The sequence below is a fragment of the Linepithema humile genome, chromosome 3 (assembly GCF_040581485.1).
Source record: "Linepithema humile isolate Giens D197 chromosome 3, Lhum_UNIL_v1.0, whole genome shotgun sequence".
NCBI lineage: Eukaryota > Metazoa > Arthropoda > Insecta > Hymenoptera > Formicidae > Linepithema > Linepithema humile.
Window position 1 is genome coordinate 14,471,132 of NC_090130.1, and position 26,186 is coordinate 14,497,317.

Sequence of the window (26,186 nt, forward strand, 5' to 3'; positions counted from 1 at the left end):
ATATAATATTTGATTAAAATTATTCAATATACAATCAAAAATTGTAAAATAACAGTGTTTTTAAATGTTGATAAAATTAAACGTTACGATTCTTTTGTACAATAATATTTTTAGGATATTTTAATCTAAGATAAAATTGTATTTTTTTTTTATTATATGCGAAGCTAAATAGCGCGCGCGAAGCGCGCGCCTGTGTTGTTCTAGTAAATACAAAAAATTAAAATTACAGATATATAAATTTAAAACGATCCGACAGAGAAAAATCATGTATCTCATTGATGATAGAAAGAAATTTAATAATAATTAGAGTGCATGGAAGATAATTTTATTTTTACATTTGTATGAGGTGTGCGTGTGTGTGTGTGTGTGCGTGCGCGCGCGCGTATGCGTGTGTATGTGTTATTAGCAGATAAAAAACTAATATTACACTTCAATTAAAGTGTCATTTTTTAATCTTTTATATTTAAATTCCGGTTCTGGACGTTTATTGATCCAAGTTTTTGTATTCGATTTGTTCATTATAGATTCTGGGTCAACGGCAGCCTCTTGAAGTTTTAATAAAGCATTTTTATCCTCCGCAAATTGGTGATAGTTTTTACACTTTTTTGATTTTTTTTTGTCTTCCGTATATATTTCTCTGCTTTCCGTAATAACTAAAAATTTTTTTGATGTGCTTAACAGTTTTATTCCAGAATTCTTCTTTCTTTTCTGTTTCTGTCCCGTACAATGTTGAATAATTTTGTTGTTCCTTAACTCTATGGACCTAAAAAATATTGGCAATTGTTTACAGAATAATATTTTGTTGAAATTAGATACTAAAATACACAATTTATTAAAATTACTAGTAAAAATTTGAATATTTACTTTGATTCTTACCCTTCTAAAATTTTGTCTAGTTTCTTGGCAATAAAATTTTGAAATGAAGTAGTAATACCTAAATTCGTGAATTTGTCCTCTTTTAAACTTATTCTCAAGGACTTTTTATTGGATTTATTAATTTCTAATTCTTCTGAAATTACAAAACATAATTAGCACAATATTTTTATACTTATGTTAATGACTATTTGTATTTTGTATATATTAATTTTAAAATACATTATAAAAGCAAAATTTGTTTTACATACCATATTGAGGAACAATGATCGTTTTCTTCGAGATATATAGATTATCATTCAAAAATTGTTGATCTATTACTTCCTTCAGAATTTTTACAGACATTTCATTCTCCGAACTTGACGAATTTGCCTGCTCATTAACTTTCTCCATTGTTTCTTGTAATAATGATATATTGTATATGAACTGTAAACAAAATTTTATCTGTTTCATACAAACTATATCTTACACTAAACAAACTACTAAACAAACTACTAAAAAATCCGATTTTTATAAAATAATTAATGTCACCTTTTATTATTTGTTTTATTGTTTTACAATAGAAATATATAGTATGTCTAAAAAAAAACGTGACTGGCTTTTTTCTATATAGATTTGTAAGTGAATTGACTTTTTTCTTTATTGATTTTGAAATGAGTTTATTTTTAACCGTTTAAAACCCGTTGGGATATATACCCATACAGCACAAAATATCCTACATATCCTTATTCCCATATATATATAGGGGAGATCTCGATGTCCTCAGAACATCCTTGGGACACCGAAATATCCTCGATGTCCTGGGGATATCCTGAGGATGTTTTGTGCTGTATGGGTAAGTTCCATGAAATTATTTAATGTGGTAAGTAAATAACAATTTTCTTTGAAGTTTTTGATTATTTTAGTGAGAATTTTACGCAGAACTTGAATGTGAGTATTTATCGTTATTATACAAATAATTTTAAATTTAAAAAATAAATTAAAATAAAAAATTTTTTTATATTTAGTACTTGCTTTTGTAAGCAATGCGGTGCAGCGCCGCCGATTGAGCGTCACTGTACCCCCTTTCCCGCGGTCCTCGCGACCACGCGCGAGTTATCTAATGCGCTGCGTCTAGCGACCTAGGCGTAGGAATATCCTTAATAAGGGCCAATCAGGATTAACTGATGCAATAGGCGATCCTTGAGCGTGTCACGGCATGTGTGCCGGGCAATTGCCGTTTGAGCAGTTCGTGTGACAACACGTCCGTCGTGTTTTTCGGTAATCAGTACCACGATGTATGTACGCAAGTGTTAATGATATTAATAAATATCGTTATTGTATTATTGTGTTTGCACCTAATATACCGTCCTGCCTTTTGATCCTGACAGATCCTCGATAAATAACTTCGAGTGGACATTTATGTGATTACCGGTATCGCCATTGCTATTGTAAGAATAGTGTCGGTCGTAGATGTACGTGCCGTACCCATCGGTGGTGCATCGTACGTATTGCGTAATTACCTAACGTAACGCTTACAGCGGGTACGTTAATATCTCAGAAGTGGGATAAGATTGATAATTGTTATTATTAAACCTCCCGTCTTCTTAGTTCGTTTATCGGAATATCCTGTCATTCCTATCCAGGATTATTTTCCGTTTGTCCTGCAAACACAATATTTGTGCGCGTTACACGTGGTCGTGTGAACATCGCCATTTCGTGATACGTCGCGTTCGTAGCGCCGAGTCGCCATTTCGTGTGAGTGACTTATTCGCCTCTGTAGTGAACGCTTCCGTAGTAAACACTTGTGATTTGTAATTGACGATGGATCGTCATTACTTGGACAGACTCTCATTCGAAGAGCTTTGTGCTGAGGCTTTTCGCCTTCAGATATTACCGCGTGATAATTCGCGTTCGAGTCTCATTGACCAGATCATGTCATATTACGAACGACACGGGTCGTCTCAGGACAATGAACAATTAAACGAAAGTGCGGTTTCTACGGACAGTGTCTCGCCACCGCAAAATACCGATTCGCTTCATCCACCGCCGTCATTGGCTGGTCCGTTTCCGCGAAGTGACATTACGGTTAGTGCGGGTAGTGCCGCTTTAACGACGCAAAATCCTTGTGCCGAAACATCCGTTGCCGAGCCGAGTGACTCAGCTGCGCCGTCACAAAGTGAATTGTCGCGTTTGTGCGCGATGATGCAACAAATGCTAGTTGCGATTAGTGCAATTCCGAAAGCCTCATCAAGGCCCGTTAATACGCCGGTTTTTCCGCCGGTCGTTCCGCCGGTTGTTCCGCCGGTTGTTCCGCCGGTTATTCCGCAAGCCTCACTAAGGCCCGTTAACCCGCCGGTTTCACCGTACGGTTTTGATCAAAACATTGATCCTACGAGTGGGCAAAATCGTTTCGTGAGTGCTATTCCGAACTTTAACACCTCTGGCCTGTCAAGAGGTGGTTCTATTCTTTCAACGGCATCAGCCGCTCAAGCAGTCAATTTGTTGGCGTCACAAATTCCCAGTTTCAGTGGATCGGAAGAAGAAAACGTGGAACTGTGGTTGAAAAAAGTAGAACGCATCGCGCGAATACATGGAGTATCTGATGACGTCACTTTGCTAGCTGCTTCTAGCAAGCTGACAAAATCCGCGCGTAAATGGTTCGATTTGGACGCTGGAACAATTAACGACTCATGGTCATCGCTCAAACAAGCAGTAACGAATAGATTTCGTCGTCGTGTCCCGTTCTTTGTGACCATGCAGAAAGTCGAAGCGCGTAAGTGGAACTTCGCGAAAGAGACATTTCAAGATTATGCTCTTCATAAAATAGAGCTTATGCAGAATCTCGATCTGTCTGACTGTGATGTGATTAACGCTTTGATTAGTGGAATTGGTAGTACATCATTAAAAGCAACTGCCATTTCATTAAGAGCTAAGTCAGTTGATGAATTTTTGCAAAACATGTACGACATCACGGTTATGTGTGACGTGAACAGAAAACAGTCACCGCCTTTCAAAAGGAAAGTGAAAGACTCAAATGACACTTCGGTAAAGAATAGTGACACTTCTGCAAGGAACAGTGACTCTTCAAAAGTGCACAAAGACATAATTTGCAATTATTGCAAAATTAAAGGACACATTCGTGCTGATTGCTACAAGCTCAAAAGAAAAGAGCAGCAGTCTTCTACATCACCGACTTCTGACGTTGTCGCAGCAGCCGAACCAGTCGTCAAACTAACACCCGTTGCAGTCTCCTGTGCAGAGGATCGACAGCCTTCAAAGGACGCTTCCTCTTCCTCAACGGTAGCTTGTGTGGTTCAACAAAAAAGATTGGAGATATCTGATCCTCCTCTTGTAAAGATTATTTCGTTGAATAATATTGCGTGTGATTTATATAGCGTTCGTAGATTCTAATAACCCAGTCTCTTTTATAAGTCCTCGCTTGTATCAAAAATATTTTAACCGAAATACTTTGATCAAAAATAATTCAGATACGTGGATTGGCCTAAATGGTCTTCCTATTGAAACAACTGGTTTTGTAAATTCTTTTGTTTGTTTTGAGAAATTACCAGATTTCAACGGACAAATTCAGTTAAATGTTTTACATAATAATGTTTTTAATGCTGAATTAATAGTAGGTCGTGACTTTCTTAATAAACACGACATTAGTATCCTTATTTTGCCTTCTGCAAAAACCGCGGAAAATAACTTAAAGTTTTTCCGTCAAATAGCTTTCGCTAATTCCTTTATTGAGCAGCCGTTGAAAAACGACTTTGAATCTGCTGAATTAAAAACAGATTTTGATGATCAAATAAAAGATAGATTGTTAACTGTATTGACTGAGGTGGATAATTCTCAGGTCACGCCAATAAAAGACAATTACTCGGTTAAAGTAAACTTGAAAGATCATTCAACATATGCGTTTGCGCCAAGACGTTTCGCGTTTAATGAGCGTTTAGAGATGCGTAAACTAATCGATGATTTGTTAACCCGAGATATTGTTAAGTATAGTTCATCGCCGTATTGTGCGCGGGTTGTTCCGGTGCGAAAGAAGAACGGTTCTCTTCGTCTCTGCGTTGACCTGCGGCCTTTGAACGATCGGGTAGAGAAACAAAAATATCCGTTCCCTCAAATAGAGGATTGTCTCTCACAGTTATCGGATCGAACGGTTTTCTCCTTACTCGACCTTAAAGATGGTTTCCATCAAATAGACCATCCAGATCATACGAAGTATTTTTTGTTCGCGACGCCTGATGGACAATACGAATTTAAGAAACTTCCGTTTGGATATTGTGAAGCTCCCGCGGAATTTCAAAAACGCATAGTACACGTTTTACAATCCTTTATTCGAAAGGACGAAGTCATCGTCTATATTGACGATATATTAATACCTTCCAAAACAGTGGAAGAGAATCTCAAGACTCTCAAAGAAGTACTTTTGATTTTAAAACAATATTCTTTTCAGCTCAATTATGAGAAATGTTCTTTCTTAAGAACCACAATCGAATATTTAGGGTACATTATTTCCCCAGATGGAATAACTTTAAGTCCTCGCCACACTGAGGCCATACGTAATTTTCCTCAGCCTCAAAAACTTGTAGAGGTTCAACGCTTCTTAGGCTTGACCAATTATTTCCGTAAGTTCATTAAAAATTACGCTGCCATAGCAAAGCCTTTGAATAATTTAACGAGGAAAGCTACTCAGTTTAATTTTGATAGTGATTGTTGTCAATCCTTCGAGACTCTCAAAAAAGAACTTGTTTCGTTTCCGGTTCTTCGTCTTTACAATCCTGTTGCAGAAACTGAGCTGCACACGGATGCCAGTTCCATTGCTCTGGCTGGAATCTTATTTCAAAAGCAAAGTCAAGGTAAATGGGCCCCGGTTGCCTATTACAGTCAAACAACTAACCAAACTGAGTCAAAGTATCACAGCTTTGAGCTGGAGATGCTAGCCGTATTGAAATCAATCGAAAGGTTTCATATATATCTTTACGGTTTGAATTTCACGGTCGTTACCGATTGTCATGCTCTTGTGTACGCCGTGAATAAGGCTCACTTAAATCCACGCATTGCGCGTTGGACATTACGTCTTCAAAATTATCGTTTCCAGGTTTCTCACCGAGCTGGCCATAAAATGTGCCACGTCGACGCCTTGAGTCGCGTTTCCAGTTACGTGAGCATATGCCTCTCGAAAGAGAACTCGAGTTTAAACAACTTCAGGATTCTTACTTAAAGGAAATCGTACATAAACTGGAATTTGAAGACCACGATAAATTCAACCTAATTGATGGTCTTATCTTCAAAAAAGGATCAGACAAACCTCGTTTTGTTGTCCCAGAATCTATGATTTAAAACATCAATCGGATTTATCACGATGAGCAAGCTCACTGTGGTTTTGATAAAACGGTTGAAGGAATTTCTTCGAATTACTGGTTTCCTTCCCTACGTAAAAAAGTTCGTGATCATCTAGACAATTGTCTAGATTGTCTGATTTCAAATTCATCGGTTCATTCCCGTAAAGGAGAAATTCAGCAAGTAGAATCTCCATCGTATCCAATGCAGATCATGCATTGTGATCATTTCGGTCTTCTTACCGAATCTGAAGAACATAAGCATATCTTTCTTTTAATCGATGCCTTCACTCGTTTCACCTGGCTGTTTCCAGTCAAATCAACAGAATCTATGGAAGTGATAAAAAACTTCACGAAAGTTTTTAATATTTTTGGAAATCCTTCCTCAATTGTCTCGGACAGAGAAACGGCTTTCACTTCTCGTGAATTCTCTAAGTTTACAGACTCTAAAAACATCTCACATCGCTTAGTAGTTGTTGCAGCTCTTTGGGCCAACGGTCTTGTAGAGCGAGTCAATCGATTCTTAAAATCATCGCTCAAAAAAGCTATTGATGATCCGACGTCATGGTCTTCCAAAATTGGAGCCATTCAATACGTCATTAATAACACCTATCACTCGTCACTAAAGTCAACCCCTTCTAAACTTCTTTTAGGGTATGATGCTCGGAATCATTCCGATGCACATCTTGTGCGTATTTTAAATCAGATCGCTAAAGTCGAGTTGGATTGTGACAAAGAAAGAGACGCTTGTCGTGAAATCGCTCATGAAGTCTCAAATAAGATCCGCAATTACAACAAAGTTTATTACGATAAACGTCATCGTAAACCCACTCAGTATAACGTCGGGGATTACGTTCTCATCCGCAATACAATAATTAAATCCGGAGAAGACAAAAAATTTAAAACAAATTATAAAGGGCCGTACCAGGTTACAAAGATTTTAAATAATAACCGTTACGTGATACAGGACATCCCTGGTTTTAATATAACTCCTCGCCCTTATAACTCGATACTATCTCCCGATCGGATCAAGCCGTGGGTCAAACCAGTCATTTAGTTTGTAGTTTAAATTTGTATTTGAATTAAGATTGCGTTTCTTTAGACCTAAGTTTTAGCGTTTATACTTTTGTAGGGTTAGGTTAAGTATATCAGCGTTTCTGCTAAAGCAGATATTTCATATTTTATATTTGGGAATTCTCCCTTTGTTACTTATGTAATTTTGACTTCTGTTTTGAGTACACTATCGTGTCCTATCTTTACGCAGGTTTTGTTTTTCTATTTCTTATGATTTAAACTTTAAATGATTGTTGATCAGTTCCAATTTCTTTTAAGTTCCTGCAATATGTTATTTTGTAAACATTTTAGGATCAGAACACATTCGGGTCGAATGTAAATGCAGGCTGGCCAAACTGTAAGCAATGCGGTGCAGCGCCGCCGATTGAGCGTCACTGTACCCCCTTTCCCGCGGTCCTCGCGACCACGCGCGAGTTATCTAATGCGCTGCGTCTAGCGACTTAGGCGTAGGAATATCCTTAATAAGGGCCAATCAGGATTAACTGATGCAATAGGCGATCCTTGAGCGTGTCACGGCATGTGTGCCGGGCAATTGCCGTTTGAGCAGTTCGTGTGACAACACGTCCGTCGTGTTTTTCGGTAATCAGTACCACGATGTATGTACGCAAGTGTTAATGATATTAATAAATATCGTTATTGTATTATTGTGTTTGCACCTAATATACCGTCCTGCCTTTTGATCCTGACAGATCCTCGATAAGTAACTTCGAGTGGACATTTATGTGATTACCGGTATCGCCATTGCTATTGTAAGAATAGTGTCGGTCGTAGATGTACGTGCCGTACCCATCGGTGGTGCATCGTACGTATCGCGTAATTACCTAACGTAACGCTTACACTTTTTATTTAATTTTTAGTGCAAATAGATATTGAACAGAATTTTAGAATTAAAAAAAAGCAAAAAAATTTGGTCTTAAAGGGTTAAGTTACTTTCTCGTATTATAATTAAAATACTGGCTTAGTTTACACCGATCGTTTAGTACGCGTACCAAGTACTATATTTGTACTAAATTTGCTTAGTCTGATTGTAAACGATGGTGTGCTATACAGGTACGGTACGTATCAAAACGACATAGGCTTAGTTTATTTATATTAGGCTTATTAATATAGGCTTATATTATTTTACACCGATTGTTTAGTACGCGTACCAAATATTAAATCTGCTTTTCCGATAGGTATAAATCGTTTAGTGTAAAATCTACACCAATCAAAGAAGCTGATTTAGTACTTGGTACGCGTACTAAACAATCGGTGCAAACTAAGTTATACCAAAGTATCAAAGTAGTATCAAAGTAGTATCAAAATACGCGTACCAAGCGTATATGCAGCGCTGTAAACGCTGATGTATTGAATCGCAGTCAGAATGTCCAATAAGGTTATGTTATATTAACGCGACGTATCGTTTCCAAATAATAGTAGTTTATTTAGTGATTACCTTAATAAGAGAACCTAGCAATTATCCTCAAAATCTGTAAGAATTTTGTGTGCAATCGTGAAATTTTTTGCAATTATGCCTCATCTATATGACCAAATAATCACGTTGTTCTTTTTAGTTGTACTGGCACTTATTCGTACTTTTTACAAATTTAATACGCTTGGTGTAAACGTTGCTGTTCTACAATGTAAACGCAGTCGAATTAAACACTTGAGGTCTGTTCTTTATAGCTGAACTAGCTGCACTAGTTCGGAGTTCATCATTCTCCTTCCAACGTAGAAGGAAAAAAATAAACTCTGAACTAGTGCAGCCAGTTCAGCTATAAAGAACCTTTGGTGTGCACTATTTTTGGTCCGCATATCAAAAGACGTACACTGAGGAGCATAAATGAGGTCCTCTTTCGATGTAGATGAACGCATTATCGGTGGATTGTCGTCGCACCTACTATCCAGAGGCCAATAGCGCGCTCATCTATCTACATCTATCTACACCTATCTACCCCGAAAATGGACCTCATTTTTGCTCCTCAGTGTACGGTGTAAACTAAGCCACTAATTTGATGAGATTTATTTCTCTATGAAATTTCACTTTTGATATGTTTACAAACAAAATACATTTGCAATAATTAATGTGCACCTGATTAATGTGTACAACAATCATTTAAAATAAAATTTTAAATGCTTTAAACTATAATTAAATTTAATTTTAGAAAAAAATGTGTCAAATAAAAGTAATGTATTTTTGGTAAATATGCATTTTAAGTTACACTTTACCTACTTTGTCGTCATTTAGATATAGAGATTGTTTTGAGTAATTCCCCGCAAAAATCAAGACGACATTGATTTCCGTAATATAACAAATTAAAGTTTCACAATTTTAATACTTCTTTAGATATTATAAATTGATACCCACTTAATTTTTGCGGGGAATTACTCTGAACAATCTCTCCTACACATATCTAAATAGCGACAAAATCGGTGAAATGTAACTTAAAATGCATATTTACTGTATTTTTTATGTAGAATAGAAATATCTGATAAAAATTGGAGATTTTCACTTGAAAAAATTGAAATAATTAGCACAATAGTCTCTAATAACCTTCATAAACGCAATCTATAATGAAACTATACTGCTAACTTACGGGGGAAATCCCAGTTGCGCCCAGAATAAGGGCTAGCGCACACGGATGACTTTGGTCACGCAATAGTTTTGTCACTTGCACTATGAGCTATTGCAGGCTATAAAAAGCAATAAAAAAGTTACCCAACAGTCACGTGGCTACGTGTGCGCACCTCCATAGCCTGCAATAGCTCATGGTGCAAATGACAAAACTGTTGTGACAAAAGTCACACGTGTGCGTTAGCCCTAAATCGGACAGAACAAATTAAATGAATCGGACAATGACAATCGGACACAGGAGGAAATGGACACACAATGGTGTAATCGGATACATTCCGTGCCTACGCGTAAAAATCATAAAAATAGTGCTTCAGATACAAAACTAGGTTTATAATTATACAACTCGACATGGGTTTGCAACTTTCTGTACAAAGCAAGGTCTACTTCCATTGCCCGGTGCTTTCAATGCAAAATAAAGTTTATAATTATACAGTTTATTCGGTGAAATCATTAGAAGTAATGTTTTTAAGGGTAATTATCCAGAATAGCTACCTCATCTCCTATTTTGATAAAAATACACTCATTCGACGCGTTTTAGTCTAAAACGAAAGAATCTGACAGAAAAAAAGTTGCTCTGCCCTGCGAAGCGAGATATTAATTGTTAAAGTTTATGACTTTTTAGGTTACGAAACCTGTCATTCCGACTGAGCGTAGCGACATGGGCATGCGCTGCGATCACGCGCGCATGCGTAGTAATAACTTAGTGTCACTCTGCGCTAAATTTGAACAAAGAAATGTCATTAGTTATTGCGTATTATACCAAAAGCGTAATAATAAGTGCACAATGCTAAGCTTATTAGAATTGGGTCACTTGACATATTCAAAAGAAAAATTAGTAGATTTCTTAATTGAACACGGTATTTTAGCGTTAACAATTTCGTGTGGTACGTGTGATAATAATATAAATATTAATAAAGAAACATTAATACATAGATGTAGAAAACGGCACGTTGTACAAAATATATACAAAAAACGTGTCTCCAAGCAGTGCGATTTTTACAAAAGTGCGAAATCTGGTACATGGTTCGATAGAACAAATCTTGACGTGGGTACCGTTTGCAAAATTGTTGCATGCTTTTTAATGCTGCGACACCCACGTCAAGACGATACGCAGGATGAAACTGGTGTTTCACAGACCACGATTGTTGATTGGTTTAATTTTTGCCGTGAAGTAAGTAAAATTTTTTAATATTTAAACATCTGTAAATATTTTAAGTATTGTAAAATAAAATAATTTTATTTCTAATTACAGGTCTTGTGTTCTGGGCTGAGAAACACAGCGAAAAGCTTGGTGGCCCAGGACGCACAGTTGAAATAGACGAGGCAAAATTTGGACGACAAAAATACAATCGTGGTCGACTGATCAAAGGTCAGTGAATTTTCGGAGGATACGAGCGAGATACGAAGAAAATATTCATCGTTCCAGTGGAGGATCGGACAGAAAAAACGCTCCCGGCATGCATCAAACAGTGGATCATGCCAGGAACAACGGTTGTGTCAGATTGTTGGAAGTCTTACAATTGTTTAAGCAATGAGGGCTTCCAACATCTGACAGTCAACCATTCTTACAACTTTGTCGATCCTGAAACCGGTAAGAAGTATTTAAAATTAATGTATTTTTACTATTTTAACTGTATTATGTTTTTAAATTTATAGGCGCACATACTCAACATATAGAACGCGTTTGGAGAAAAGTTCGGGGAAATATTTCAAAGTTTGGAACAAAATCCGAACATTTCATTGGATATTTGTCCGAATTTCTGTTCAAACGCGTCTATAGCCGGCTGGAACAAATTGAAGTTTTCTTCAAAACTATTGCGGAAATGTATCCTCCGATGTCCACATATCAGCCAGAAGACCAACCAGAATCATTCTGCAATGAACCAGGCCAAGCACTGCTTGAAGACACGTATCAATTTCTTTATATCAATGTATTAATGTTTTTTTATTAATATTTACATTATTACCACACGTATCACACGAAATTATAGACGCTAAAACACCATGTTCAATTACAAAATCTACTAATTTTTCTTTTGAATATTTTGTGCAATATTTTAATATTTGTTATATTTTTATATATTTATATATAATATATTAAAATAAAATATTTATTACAGAAAATACTAATTGTAATGTTTGAAGTTTTCACGCGTAGGCGGCGGAGGACTTCGCCCCGTAGGGGCGAAGTCTCTCCCCCGCGTAAAACAAATAACAAACCCTACTGAGGTTATACCTAACAAGGTAAACCTAACAAGGTTAACCAAGGTTCACAAACAAAGTTGTAAACCCATGTTGAACCTCGTTTTGCGTGAAAAGAATATGTGTGGAAGCAGTGTGTTCGGCCCCCCTGCGGGGGGCTCCACCATCGTAAAAACTATACACATTGGGTCTACATTCAACCTTGCTCTGTGTAGAAAGTAAATGTGGAATTTCGCTTCGTAGTGAAGCAAAACTATTTCTACGCATACACTTTTCACGCAAAGCGAGGTTCCACATGGGTTTACGACTTTTTTTGTAAACTTGGTTAACCTTGTTAGGTATAACCTGACAAGGAAAGGGACCCAAGTGTCCCCCTCCGATTTTGACGAGCTTTAAATATGTTGTAAAGTAGTTCAAAATAAGAGACACGTATTTTTTTTTTTATGTGCTTTCTCGCACGTTTAGGGTTGAAACAACCCCTACAAGCTAAAACGGTTTTTTTGGTTTTGACTGAATATCGTCAAAACTGTAAAAGGTATCAAAAAATGTTTCGAATAAAAGTTGCATGGTCTTTTATGAGCTTTATAACCGCGTAGGTCGATTTTTAAAAAATTTTATATTTTTTAATTTATCCTCTCCCTTTTTTATTATTTTTACAAATTTTAAAATTTTTGTTATGACAAAAGTTGTAGCATTTTTTACGCTGAATACAACCATATATGATTTTATTATGTTTCAAAATCACATCTTTCAGAAATGAGCTGTCAATGTCGCACTATATGCGTCGCGCTGCGATATATGCATATATATGCATAACGCATCGTTTGTGCCGCTTGTGTAATCGATGTTTGTCGCGCATGTATAATTGATAAGACGAATGAAATTAGAAATAAAGATTAACATGTTATGAAATATTCGGAAAAATGTTCTGATCAAAGAACAAAGTTCACTAAAGTTGTTGCCAAGGCATCCCCTCTATTTTACACTTTTATAGTCGCATTTCAAGTGTATTTATAGCGCAGCGCGTTGTCATATCCTGGCAGTGCATATTATGCTTTAAAGTTGTGCGCTTGTTAGTGATTACGGAAAAACAATATATAAAACAGCATCAAAAAAAGAACAGCAAATTCACTATAAAGTAAGTATTATTTTTTTGTACACAAATAAGGAGAAATATTTAATTGTTACCATATATTTTTCAGAATGGTTCAATTAAATCCATTTAACGTAATAATGTTAGTATACGTAACTTTTTCGGCCCTTAATCTATCAACAAGTCCGATAACATCTGAAGAACGAGAAATGGCACATAAAATAGAATCTATGCTGAAAGAAATGCGCGATGAGAGATACGAAATGGAAGTAGAAGAACCTTTAGATTATGAAAACGATAACGATATTCCAACAGCAGAGCAATTCGAACTAGGAGATGAAGAGGAAGAAGGTGAGCTATTGGACGCAAATCCTAAAGTTATATGTACTACAGATGAACGTATTCCGTATAAATATAAAAAAAATGCAGTCGAATTTTGGAAAAGCAGTACAACAAGGCCAAGAACATTAGAAGGAGTAAAACGAAGATTTCGGAAAGTATATTCATTACGTCAATTACGACGATGGGAAATTCAAGTGAATCAAGGTGGCAGTAGATTCGAAAAATTAAAACAAATTTCGGAATATACATTAAATAATTTTCATACAGCTCTTGAAAATAGAATTATTGATCACGACGTTGATTTAGCTCGATGGGCTATTCGGGCACAGGAAAATTTAAATGTACCAGGATTTACAGCTTCATCGCGATGGATACGAAAATTTAAAATAATACATAATATTGTATCTCGTAAAATAACAAAATTTATAAAAAAAACATCTATAATGTCTAACGTCGATTTTGAAGAAAAATGTAACACATTTATTGAAAACGTTAAATATCAAATAATAGAATATGGAGTTGAAAATATTTACAACAGTGATCAAAGCGGATTCCAATTAGAACTTCATGCCGGTCATACATTGGCATATAAAGGAACAAAAAAGATTGAATCTGCAGTACAATCCGTATCGGCAACTACGCATAGCTATACTATACAACCTACTGTTTCAGCCGATGGTAGATTATTATCGCCTCTTTTTATTGTACTGAAAGAAGTTAGTGGAACATTTGGTCCCAAAGTGCAAGAAACAATGTTTAAGGCACCTAATATTTTTGTTACGGCTTCGAAATCCGGAAAATTAACAGCGCATTATTTTAAAATTTGGTTGCAAGGCGTATTTTTTCCAAATGTAGGTCCAAAATCTGTTTTACTACTAGATTCGTGGACTGGTCATTGTCCAAATATTATTCAAGAATCTAAACCAGAATCTACAGAAGATATTATTTTGTTGACTATACCAGCTGGAACAACAGGAAAAATACAACCATTGGATGTATATGGTTTTCGTTTGTGGAAGAATTTTATTAGACACTTTTCTGATACTGTAATGCTTTTAGGTCTGGAAATCAATCTGCATGCAAGAAACACCATTTTAAAACTACAGTCATTGACTCATAATCAATTTTTATCGCCAAAATTCAGAAATTTATTGAAATATGGTATAAAGCATGGTATAAAAGCGGGTACGTAATAAATAAGCCCGAAGAATTTGAAACACCAGTGGAATTTTGTTTCCATAAACAGTCAAAACCAACATGCGATACTTGTGGCGCACCTGCAATAATTACTTGCGCATGGTGCAAAAAGTCACTTCGTATAAATCACTTTTTTCACGAACATCACCTTTGTGATACGTTTGTTCCATAAATTCATCTGTTTTTAATATATGTTAATATATGTATTATATTCAATATATGTAGTATGTTATTGTTGAAGGTAAAGTTGTAATTGTTTCGACATATATTATTATAAAAAAAATAAAATAATAAACAAACAAATGTTTCTAGTATTGATTAATAGAAAAACCTAAAATTAATTGGAATTTTTTGCATTACCATTGAAAAACAATAAAATGCATTTTAATTGTAAGATTTTTATTTATTTATTTCTCTTTCGATATAATCCACTCTTAAAAAAGGCATGAAAGATCGATACTCGAATGTATCGAAAGTATTGTTGACGCTTATCCGCGACGCTGATTGGTTATCTCGATTATTCTGACAGTTTGATAGTTTGAGAGCAAAGATTATTTTGACGGTTATTTAAAATTTTAAAAATTTTATTAAAATATTTAGATTTTATAATTATTAAATTATTATAATAAGTGTACGGGCGCAGCGTGCGCTTGTATTGTTCTAGTATAACTATAAAAGTGTAATATAGAGGAGATGCCTTGGCAACAACTTTAGTGAACTTTGTTCTTTGATCAGAACATTTTTCTGAATACTTCATAACATGCTAATCTTTATTTCTAATTTTATTCGTCTTATCAATTACACATGCGCGACAAACATCGATTACACAAGCGGCACAAACGATGCGTTATGCATATATATGCATATATCGCAGCGCGACGCATATAGTGCGACATTGACAGCTTATTTCTGAAAGATGCAATTTCGAAACATAATAAAATCATATATGGTTGTATTCAGCATAAAAAATGCTACAACTTTTGTCATAACAAAAATTTTGAAATTTGTAAAAATAATAAAAAGGGGTAGGGGTAAATTAAAAAATATAAAATTTTTTAAAAATCGACCTACGCGGTTATAAAGCTCATAAAAGACCATGCAACTTTTATTCGAAAGATTTTTTGATACCTCTTACAGTTTTGACAATATTTAGTCAAAATCAAAAAAACCGTTTCAGCTTGTAGGGGTTGTTTCAACCCTAAACGTGCGAGAAAGCACATAAAAAAAATACGTGTCTCTTATTTTGAACTAGTTTACAACATATTTAAAGCTCGTCAAAATCGGAGGGGGACACTTGGGTCCCTTTCCTTGTGAGTAGGATTTATTATTTGTTTTACGCGGGGGAGAGACTTCGCCCCTACGGGGCGAAGTCCTCCGCCGCCTACGCGTGAAATTTCCAACAAAGCGAGATTCAACATGGGTTTACGAGTTTCTACACAAAGCGAGGTTTAATGCAAATCCAATGTTCAAATTTAGCGCAAAGTAACACTAAGTTATTACTACGCATACGCGCGTGACCGCAGCGCATGCCCATGTCGCTACGCTCAGTCGGAATGACAGGTTTCGTAACCTGAAAAGTCATAAACTTTAACAAATAATATCTCGCTTCGCAGGGCAGAGCGACTTTTTTTCTGTCAGATTCTTTCGTTTTAGACTAAAACACATCGAATGAGTGTATTTTTATCAAAATCGGAGGTGAGGTAGCTATTCTGGATAATTACCTTTTTAAGGTTAGGAAAACTATCACGAAGCATGTGTCTGATTGCAACCACTGTGTGTATGTTTTCTACTATGTTCGATTGTTACTGTGTCCAATTCCAACCACCGTTTGTCCGTTTCTTATTGTGTCCGATTGGACCTGTGTCCGATTCATTCAACCTGCTGTGTCCAATTTATTCTGTGCGCAACTGGCACTCAATTATCTTACATGCCCCCGTTTAAACCAAACAACTTTTATTTAAAACATTTTTTTATTCAAGGCGTATTTGTCGAGATATTTCAAATCAATCAGTAAATCCAAATAAAATTTTGTACAAATATTTGACCAAGCTAACAATAATATTTTTTCTTTGACAAACTGTCAATAAGTGCTGCAGTACACAATTTTTCTTAAAAATTATGTATAAAAAACTTAATAAACATAAAAACAATAATAAACAGAGAAATTAAATAAATAATTCTTGAACTAATTAAAGCAGAGCTTGGCGCAATCTGCACATTTCGGCCGATTTCCGTAAGCTAACGCTCCCCACTACGTCTTGAGACAACGCATACGGCGCTCTGCGTCAGGTATGACTAGAGCACTAAAGATACAGGTATTCTCGTCTGCGCCATTTTTATCCCATTCCTCCACAAAGTTCGAGCAGCTTAGAAGACATAACCTAATCATCATAAACTTCTCAGCTCAGCGACAAAGGGGCGAGAGGGCAAGGAGTGGGGGAATGGGATAAAAATGGCGCAGACGAGAATACTCACGTTTATAGTGCCTTAGTATGACGTATCTGTAACGCGATGAGGTTCCGTGCTGCCTGACTACCAAATATCAATACTTTAAACACGATCTAACAAGGGGTGGGCACGAACTGTAAAATACGAAATGGAATGAGCCAACATTGTACGGCAATGTCTGAATTTTATAATAAATAAAATGAAATAAATAAATAAATATATAAAAATTGGTGTTATTTTTTATTACATAATATAAAACAAATATTATATATAAATATAAAAATTGCATAATTAATATTTTACTGCAAAGAATAATAAAAATTTATTACATTGCTAAAGATAGTCGTATAAAAAAAAAGTTGGTACAGCGAGGTCTCGAACTGTCCTCGCTATAGATGAGAAAAATTATAGGCGCGCGCCTTAGGCTGCGCAGCCACGGCGCTTCATGCTTTGTTGGAACTATTCATAGTACTTACCGCCCAGCCAACCGAATGTCTAACTTCACATGCAAATTTCTCCGAAACTAAGGCCCATGCACCCAAACCTTTTTACATTTTTTATACCCTCGATCTCCCCTTTCGAATGAACTATGGCTCATTCCATTTCGCATTTTACAGTTCGTGCCCACCCCTTGTAAGACGTTTTTATTAAAAATGTCTTATTCAATTTAAATAAACAATTATTTATTAATTTATAAATTGGAAAGAGTCTCTGGAACATTTAACAAATCCAATTTATCGAATATAATTTAATAATAACAAATATAATAGAATGGCATCAAGAGCCGTAGCAGGATGTTAGTGCTAAATTTTTAATTTTTTTATAAGAATTTTTAATAAATTAGTCTACAAGAGACAGTTAGATTGTACACCGATTTCAGATCGAGATAACTAATGTGTACGAAATTATAAGTATATTGTTCTCATATATCGAGAAACTTTAACTTACATATAGGAATTATTGGAGAGAAAGGAAGAGAGAAAAAATATCAGGGCGCGAGTGGCTAAGCTGGGAATTGAACCCGGGTCTTCCGCCCGTGTTTAAATCACGCGGGCAATATGACGCGTTTATGTCCTACAGAATTGTTGATTTCCTAATCTGTGAGAGATAAATGTTAGAAGCGTGGGGTCTGAGTAGTTTAATGGTCAGAACATTCGCCCGGCAAGCGGAAGACCCGGGTTCAATTCCCGGCTTAGCCACTCGCGCCCTGATATTTTTTCTCTCTTCCTTTCTTTCCAATAATTCCTATATGTAAGTTAAAGTTTCTCGATATATGAGAACAATATACTTATAATTTCGTACACATTAGTTATCTCGATCTGAGATCGGTGTACAATCTAACTGTCTCTTGTAGACTAATTTATTAAAAATTCTTATAAAAAAATTAAAAATTTAGCACTAACATCCTGCTACGGCTCTTGATGTCATTCTATTATATTTGTTGAATTTATAGAGCCTTTACATTATATGTGTTTAATTTAATAATATTTTAGGATTTTTATATCGTAAATGTAATAATCGAGAATTTTGAAACTTTGTTATTAAACTAATTATTAAAAAAAAGATTTTAAAGATCGAGTTTAAAGTATTGATATTTGACAGTCAGGGGACATCGAAGCTCATCGTGTTACAGATGCGTCGTACCTAAGGCAAAGCCCCACGTGCGTTATCTCAAGACGTAGTGGGGAGCCGGTGGGCGTTAGTTTACGAAAATTGACCGAAATGTGCAGATCGTGCCAACCTCTGAATTAAAGTATTTAGATCATGTGCAGGTATTTAAAATAAAATATAACAAATCTATAAAATTTTTTTATGATTTTTCCAATGTTTTAAAGTTGTTATCTCATTGTATAAAAATGTATTTAAAAAATATTGAAAATAAATGTACAAAATGTGCTATATATAATTTCTATAAATTTCAATCGGATTCTGTCGCTATAACATGAGAAAATAATAATTAAAATTTGGAAAAAATATACACGCTCTCATGGAAGCTGATTAATCTAAAAAAGATTAAGCATAGTAAAGCATATTTTAAGATTTCTAAAATAGAGAAACACATAAAAATTAAATATGTAATTTGTCAAAGTGTAAAATTAAATATGCAATTTGTCATATATGCATATGACTAATATATGTGTATTTTTTCCATATTTCGATTATTTTCTCGGGTCACAGCGACAAAAACCAATTAAAATTTACTGAAATTATGTATAGCACATTAAGCATTTTGTATATTCACTTTCAATAATTTCTCTATATATTTTATTTTTCTATATACAATATAGCGACGTAACAACCTTAACCATGTGATCTATATATCTTAATACACTAAGCATAATTAATATCTCCTATTTTCGGGGATAAATATTTAGAATATTAACTTTATAACAGATTTCTTTGTCAGAAATGTCATTCTATATTAAAAAAAAAAATAATAATAATAATTAATTGATAAAGTAAACACTTTTTAAGATTAGAAAATCTAGAGTTAAAAAAAATAATGTCAACTTTTCGTACATAGTGATCTACAAATTATTATTAATTTTTACTACTATTAACGATACATCATTTCAAACTTTGCGCGTTATTCTTATTGTTTGTATCACTATATACCGAGTGTTTCAGACCACCCGTACACCCCATTTAAAAACGAGGGAAGTGGTTATTTTAAAAAATGTTTCAGACAAAAGTTGTTGGTGATCAAATAATGCATTACATGGGCATATGCGATTGACCTTGAATGGCGTCGTGAAGGTCATGTCAAGGTAGACTTGAATTTTCTAAATGGAAACCCTTACTTTTTATTTTATATTCTTGTAGCTGACGTCAAGGCGTTTTCGAAACACTGGTTACAAACTCTTTTTAATTGAGATCTTCCTGAGTTATGAGACTTTAAAATTTAAGTACTATCGGCGTTAGCATTACCCAAGATGTACCGTGTGGAGGTCGCACGGTCGGATTTACACCTTTTCGGGATGCTTAATTAAAGTGAGTCCCCTTCCCCGTCCCGCCTCTCACGTGTGTGTAAGAGGGGGGAGGGGGAATAATCTTGGACATCTTGGATAATGCTAACGCCGGCGGCACTTAAATTTTGAAGTCTCGTTACTCAAGATCTCAACTAAAAAGAGTTTGTAACCAGTGCTTCGAAAACGCCTTGACGTCAGCTACAAGAATATGAAATAAAAAGTAAGGGTTTCCATTTAGAAAATTCAAGTCGACCTTGACATGACCTTCACGACGCCATTCAAAATCAATCGCATATGTCAATGTAATGCACTACTTGATCACCAACAACTTTTGTCTGAAACATTTTTTAAAATAACCACTTCCCTCGTTTTTAAATGGGATGTACGGGTGGTCTAAAACACCCGGTATATACAGAGTGTTCCATTTTAAAAACCCCACGTAAATAACTTTTCAGAGACATTTTCAAGAAAAATAATTTAGACCAAAGTTATTGGGTTTGGAGGGGGACATCCGATGATGACATTGGTTTAACCTAGGGTACATACCAAGGTCATATAGAAGTCAACTTTGTTTTTTTAAATAGAACACCCTATTTTTGATTCCAAAATCTAATAGCTGGTGTCAAGAGCTTTTCAAAACACTATAATGAAGTTATTTTTCATTAAGTACTTTTCGAGTTATGAGGCTTGAAAGTTACAGCATTTTGACATAAAATACAAAATATCTTGGAAAACATTTAATTTTCCGGAATCTTACCTTAATACTTTTATGCACAAAATAATGAGATGAATCAATTGGTATAAAGGAAACACATAGTTGCTTTCAAGAAAAAATATGTAATTTGCAACATGCAACTGCATACTTTTTTTTAAAACCAATGATGTTAGCAGGAACCGGACCACAAGAAATTTGCAAAATGTGGAAAAGGTAATTCATGTTATCGAGTAAGAATCTGATACTAGTATCAGAGTTATTGCTCGCGATCATGATTTCTTGTATTCCACGTTGCAAAAAATATTTAAGGAAGAAAAGTTGCACGCATTTCACTACACTCGTGTGCAAAATTTACGACCGAAAGATTAAACTCGAAGACGAAATTTTTGCGAAGATTTCCTGAAAAAGGTGGATCGAAATTCAAAATTTCTTTCTCATGTGATATTTAGCGATAAATCGTTATTCACACGAGAAGGAATTTTGAATTCGCACAACAATCATTGTTGGAGCGATGAAAATCTACGCTGCACCCGTCCAAGGAGCTTCCAAACTCGTTGGAAGAGAAATGTTTGGGCTGGAATAATGGGAACACAAATATTGAGTCTCGTTTACCTTCCGGACAATTTAAATGGCGCAAATTATCTTAACTTCCTGGAAAACACAATGCCCGATTTTTTGGAAGAAATTTCTTTACTTGAGAGGAGCAATATTGTTTTCCAACAAGATGGTGCCGGGTCACATAACGCAAGAATTGTGACCAATTTTTTAAATAGACAGTTTCTTGGGCGTTGGATGGGCCGGTATAATCCAATAAATTGGCCCGCAAGATCTCCAGACCTCAACCCTTTGGACTTTTTTCTATGGGGTTATTGTAAGGAGGTTGTGTATAACAAATTTCCTGAAACTATGGAAGAATTGGACGCAAAATTGCACGAAGCAATTTGGAGTATTCATGAAGATATGTTGAAGAATGTCCAACATAATATGATACGACGCTTGAGAACTTGCGTTGAGATGGACGGAGGCCATTTCGAACATTTATTATAAAAGTAAGACAAATCCACCCTTTTCAGGGCGACCAAATCTTTTTTCGTTGGACATTTATTAAAAACCGCAAAACAATTAAGAGAGGGAGAGAGAGAGAGAGAGAGAGAGAGAAAGAGAGAGAAAGAATTTAAAAATTTAAAAAGATTATTAAATAAATACAATTATAGCAATCTGCTTTTTTTAGCTACTACGATTTCTTTTACTATGCAGAAATAAATATCATATTATTTAAATACCATATTATTTTAATTTAAAGATAGCCAACGTGACAGATAGTCAACGTGGAAAGAAATTTGTTTATTCTAAGAAAGATGAGTGTTTAGAATACCCGTCTGCATTTTTTCGTTACGGTATTAAATTGCCTAAAAATGAAAATAAGACACTCTCGTATCTCGCGCTAAGCGCGTTCGCAAAGCAACGTACGCCATAGCGAGATCGATAAGGTTACGTTATGATCAATCAACGTTGAGAATCCGCATCGAGGCTCTTTTCATGCAATTACTTTACCGATACTTACATCAGTGCTATCTCGTGAGTGTGCAGTAGAACTACGTATGCGACGGTCAAAAAGTAAACAAACAATAACCTTTATAAATAATAATAATAAATCGGTCGTATTTTACCGGTCGTAAATCGATGGGATTTTGTGCCTTAAAGCCATCGTACAAGCTTTTCCGTAACGCGTTAAGTTGCGTTAAGTATTTCAACGCACAGAAAAAATCGTAACGTAGCGTGTATACGCTTATGCTACGTTATGACTTTCTCTGTGCGTTGAAGTACTTAACTCAACGTAACGCGTTACAGAAAAGCAGTGGCCCTTAATCTGTGCGGGAATTGATATTTACGAGTGATACTCGAGTGATACAAGTGAAGTACTGTGATTAAACACAGTAAATACAGTGATGTTTTGAATTAAATTGTGAAGTGTCAAGTGAAATTGAGAAGCTGTTATTTTCAAGACGGACAATCGTTACGAAGAAATACAAACTCGTTTTGTATTTCTTTTCTTGTATTGTATTTTTGTATCTCGTTTTTGCGTCGATTTTCTCCAAGATAAGAATATTTAATCAAACCGCGATTACTACTTCGTCTTCGCTTTGTATTTTCAGTTTATTTGTCACTTATGTAAAACTCGCGTTATCGAATATTTCACTTTGAAGCATTACGTTATAGCCCCTCTAAACGATCAATAATAATTGTACAATATTGTATAGGAAATACACGAATAATTTAAACTTCAATGTAAAATCAAAATTATCAATAATATTATGCAATATAAAATATTATACAATAACATTAACCGTGTAGGGGGGCGCTAGTCTTATGACGCGTTCCTGCCTGCCCGTTGTATCGGACTCGTAAGTAGCTATTTTTCGTTATAACTCGAAAACTAAGCTTTGGACAAAATTTTGCAAAAGGAAAAATAGTCTTAGAATTCGCTCAAAAATATGACATTTCAAGGATATCAGGTTATTTCGAATCACCCTGTATATATATATACATATTTTTCAGCTGTTCTGTAAATTTACAATTGTTATTAACGATAAGTATAATTTTATATTACATAAATACAACATAAAAAACTTTTATGTACATTTAGCTTTTCTAGAAAGATAAAACTGTTCACATTTAATAAAAGTTAGTACTATTACAGCTTGATTTTCTGAAATTCAGGTTATTAGTACAATTTCAGTGCTTATAATTTAATTTTAAGAGAATTATTAATTACTTTAATATTAAATAGGTTACTTTAATATTTATAATAGGTTGTGTGTACTTTTTAAATTTCCCACCATTATCAACTTACCCAATTCTCGCACTGCCCTGCACTGCTTGTTCTTGCTCAAGACCCAGTGCAACGAGTACCGTGAACTGTTGTACTGAGTTCTGTTGCACTGCAATGAAGAACGGATTGGTGCCACGTTGCACTGCAATAGAGAACACTTCGGTGTCACTAGTGTACACTAGTACAGAAAGTTCAGCAATAAAGAACAAACTTATAGGTCTGTTCTTTATAGCTAAACTGGCTGCACTAGTTCAGAGTTTATCTTTATCCTTCCAATGTAAAGGGAAAAAGATAAACACTGAACTAGTGCAGCCAGTTCAGCTATAAACAATAGATCTTATAATGCGCATAAAAGTACTGAAAATTTATAGTTTATGTCACGTACATACACTATAAATTTTCAGCATTTTTATGCGCATTATGCATAAAACGGAACGCACCCTAGCTTCAGTTTGATTTCCTAACCTCAAAATATGTTTAATTTCGTTCAATTCGATTAATAATCTTTTCAGATTAATAATTTTACAAGCGGCAATTTTTACTTTTTAAATCCTCCTTTAGGAATAAAAAACAGTAATTATTTAGTATCGCTACCTCACCTCCAATTTTTATAAATTTATACTCATTCAACGTGTTTTTGTCCAAAACGAAAGAATTTAACAGAAAAAAGTGTCGCTTTAGTGTCGGTTAAGTTTACAACTTTCCACGCGAAGTGAGATTCCAACCCACACCTATGTGTATGGTTTATAGATGACGGAGTTCCTCCGTAGGAGGGGCGGAACCCACTGGGTCCACACATACATTTTTAAGCATGTGTTTTAAGTACACCTGGTCACACTAATGCCTTAACACAGGGCTCGGAATTATTTTATCTTTTCGGCCGATTCTCATGGTATACGCTTTCTTTCCTCTCTTTACCGCGCGCGCGGCAGCCGCTAGGGCCAGCGCCGCCGAGCGTTAGGAGCGGCGCTATCCGATTAATGTTAAAAAAATTTATTAAAAATATTTTTTTTCTCAATAGCAATAGTACCTCATGGGTAACGTGGAAATCTATTGAAATATTTTCACATAACAAATTTAAAAATGAAAAAAATATTTTTAATAAATTTTTTTAACTTTTAATGATCAAGGGAGAAGAACCTAACATTTATCGGATAGCGCCGCTCCTAACGCACGCTGGCCCTAGCGGCTGCCGCGCGCGCGATAAGGAGAGGAAAGGAGGCGTATACCATAAGAATCGGCCGAAAAGATGAAATAATTCCGAGCCCTGCCTTAACACATGAACTTGCACGGGTGTCAAAGCATATCAAGTCGGCGTGTTCCGACTCTACATATTTTTACATCATGACTGATTATGAACATAGCGGCAATGCTGTTTTGGCTGTTTCAAAGTAACTGGAGCAATTGACAAGTAAAGATTAATATTTATAATATTTAATATTTATATCAATATTTATTGATAGTGGAAAACTAGTTAATATATATACTAAATGATGAAGAAAAGTGTAATTATTTATCAAAATAATAGGAACTTATATAAAGAACAATTAACAAATTTGAAAGTATTAGCATGATAATAAGAAAAAAATAAGTAATATTTTGATTCAATAATATTATCTGTAACTTATTTAAACGAATATTTTTACTTACATGAGAAGTTTCAAAATTTTCAGCAAATTTCTTGACTATACCACAATTACATGCTAATACTTTCAAATCTGTTAATTGCTTTATATAAGTTCCTATTATTTTGATAAATAATTACACTTTTCTTTATCATTTAGTATATATATTGCTCGTTTTCCGCCAACAATAAATATTGATATAAATATAAATATTAAACCATTAATAAATATTGATATAAATATTAAATATTAATAAATATTAACCTTTACTTATCAATTGCTCCACTTGCTTTGAACAACCAAAACAGCATTGCCGCTATGTTCATAACCAGTCATGATGTAAAAATAGATAGAGTCGGAACACGCCGACTCGATATGCTTTGACACCCGTGCAACTTTTATAGCTGAACTGGCTGCACTAGTTCAGAGTTTATCTTTCTCCTTCCAATGTGGAGGGAAAAAGATAAACTCTGAACTAACGCAGCCAGTTCAGCTATAAAGAACAGACCTCAGGTGTACATGACAGCTTTTTTAACCTGAAAAATGGTCAACTTTAACTATTAATATTTCGCTTCGCGAGGCAGAGCAATACTTTTTTTCTGTCAGATTCTTTCGTTTCATGCAAAAACGCGTCGAATGAGCATAAATTTATAAAAATTGGAGGTGAAGTAGCGATACTGAATAATTACCTCCAAAGTTATATTTTTATTTATTACCTTATTCTATCATATGTGTAACTTGTTGTTTACATATAATATTATATTGAATCTTTCACATTTAACAAATTTTTAAAAATGTCAATGTTAACATTGTTTTACACTGTTCGCAGCACAGGCTTACAGTGCCAAAAACTGACCTAACCTGCTCTGAC

At 34.9% G+C, this 26,186-nt stretch overlaps 2 protein-coding genes across 5 annotated transcripts; one reads left to right on the forward strand and one right to left on the reverse strand.

Annotated features, from left to right (window-relative positions):
- Positions 1-272: 272 nt before the first annotated feature.
- LOC105669617 (uncharacterized) lies at positions 273-26,172 on the reverse strand. Of its 3 annotated transcripts, none has more exons than XM_012362676.2 (5): positions 26,032-26,172; positions 23,712-23,832; positions 1,125-1,299; positions 877-1,006; positions 273-763 (listed from the first exon to the last, which is right to left on the reverse strand). In XM_012362676.2, exons 3-5 carry the CDS (start codon positions 1,264-1,266, stop codon positions 424-426), a joined length of 612 nt encoding a protein of 203 aa, XP_012218099.1. In that variant the 5' UTR covers positions 1,267-1,299; positions 23,712-23,832; positions 26,032-26,172; the 3' UTR covers positions 273-423. The 3 variants fall into 3 exon arrangements, with proteins under 3 accessions (XP_012218099.1, XP_012218095.1, XP_012218098.1); XM_012362672.2 differs by having other exon boundaries at positions 877-1,009; XM_012362675.2 differs by lacking the exons at positions 23,712-23,832; positions 26,032-26,172 and adding an exon at positions 8,713-8,874 and having other exon boundaries at positions 877-1,009.
- LOC136998908 (uncharacterized) lies at positions 11,786-15,028 on the forward strand. 2 transcript variants are annotated; one of them, XM_067352284.1, is made up of 3 exons: positions 11,786-13,231; positions 13,296-13,537; positions 13,616-15,028. In XM_067352284.1, exons 2-3 carry the CDS (start codon positions 13,297-13,299, stop codon positions 14,719-14,721), a joined length of 1,347 nt encoding a protein of 448 aa, XP_067208385.1. In that variant the 5' UTR covers positions 11,786-13,231; position 13,296; the 3' UTR covers positions 14,722-15,028. The 2 variants fall into 2 exon arrangements, with proteins under 2 accessions (XP_067208385.1, XP_067208384.1); XM_067352283.1 differs by having other exon boundaries at positions 11,795-13,231; positions 13,296-15,028.
- Positions 26,173-26,186: the final 14 nt, after the last annotated feature.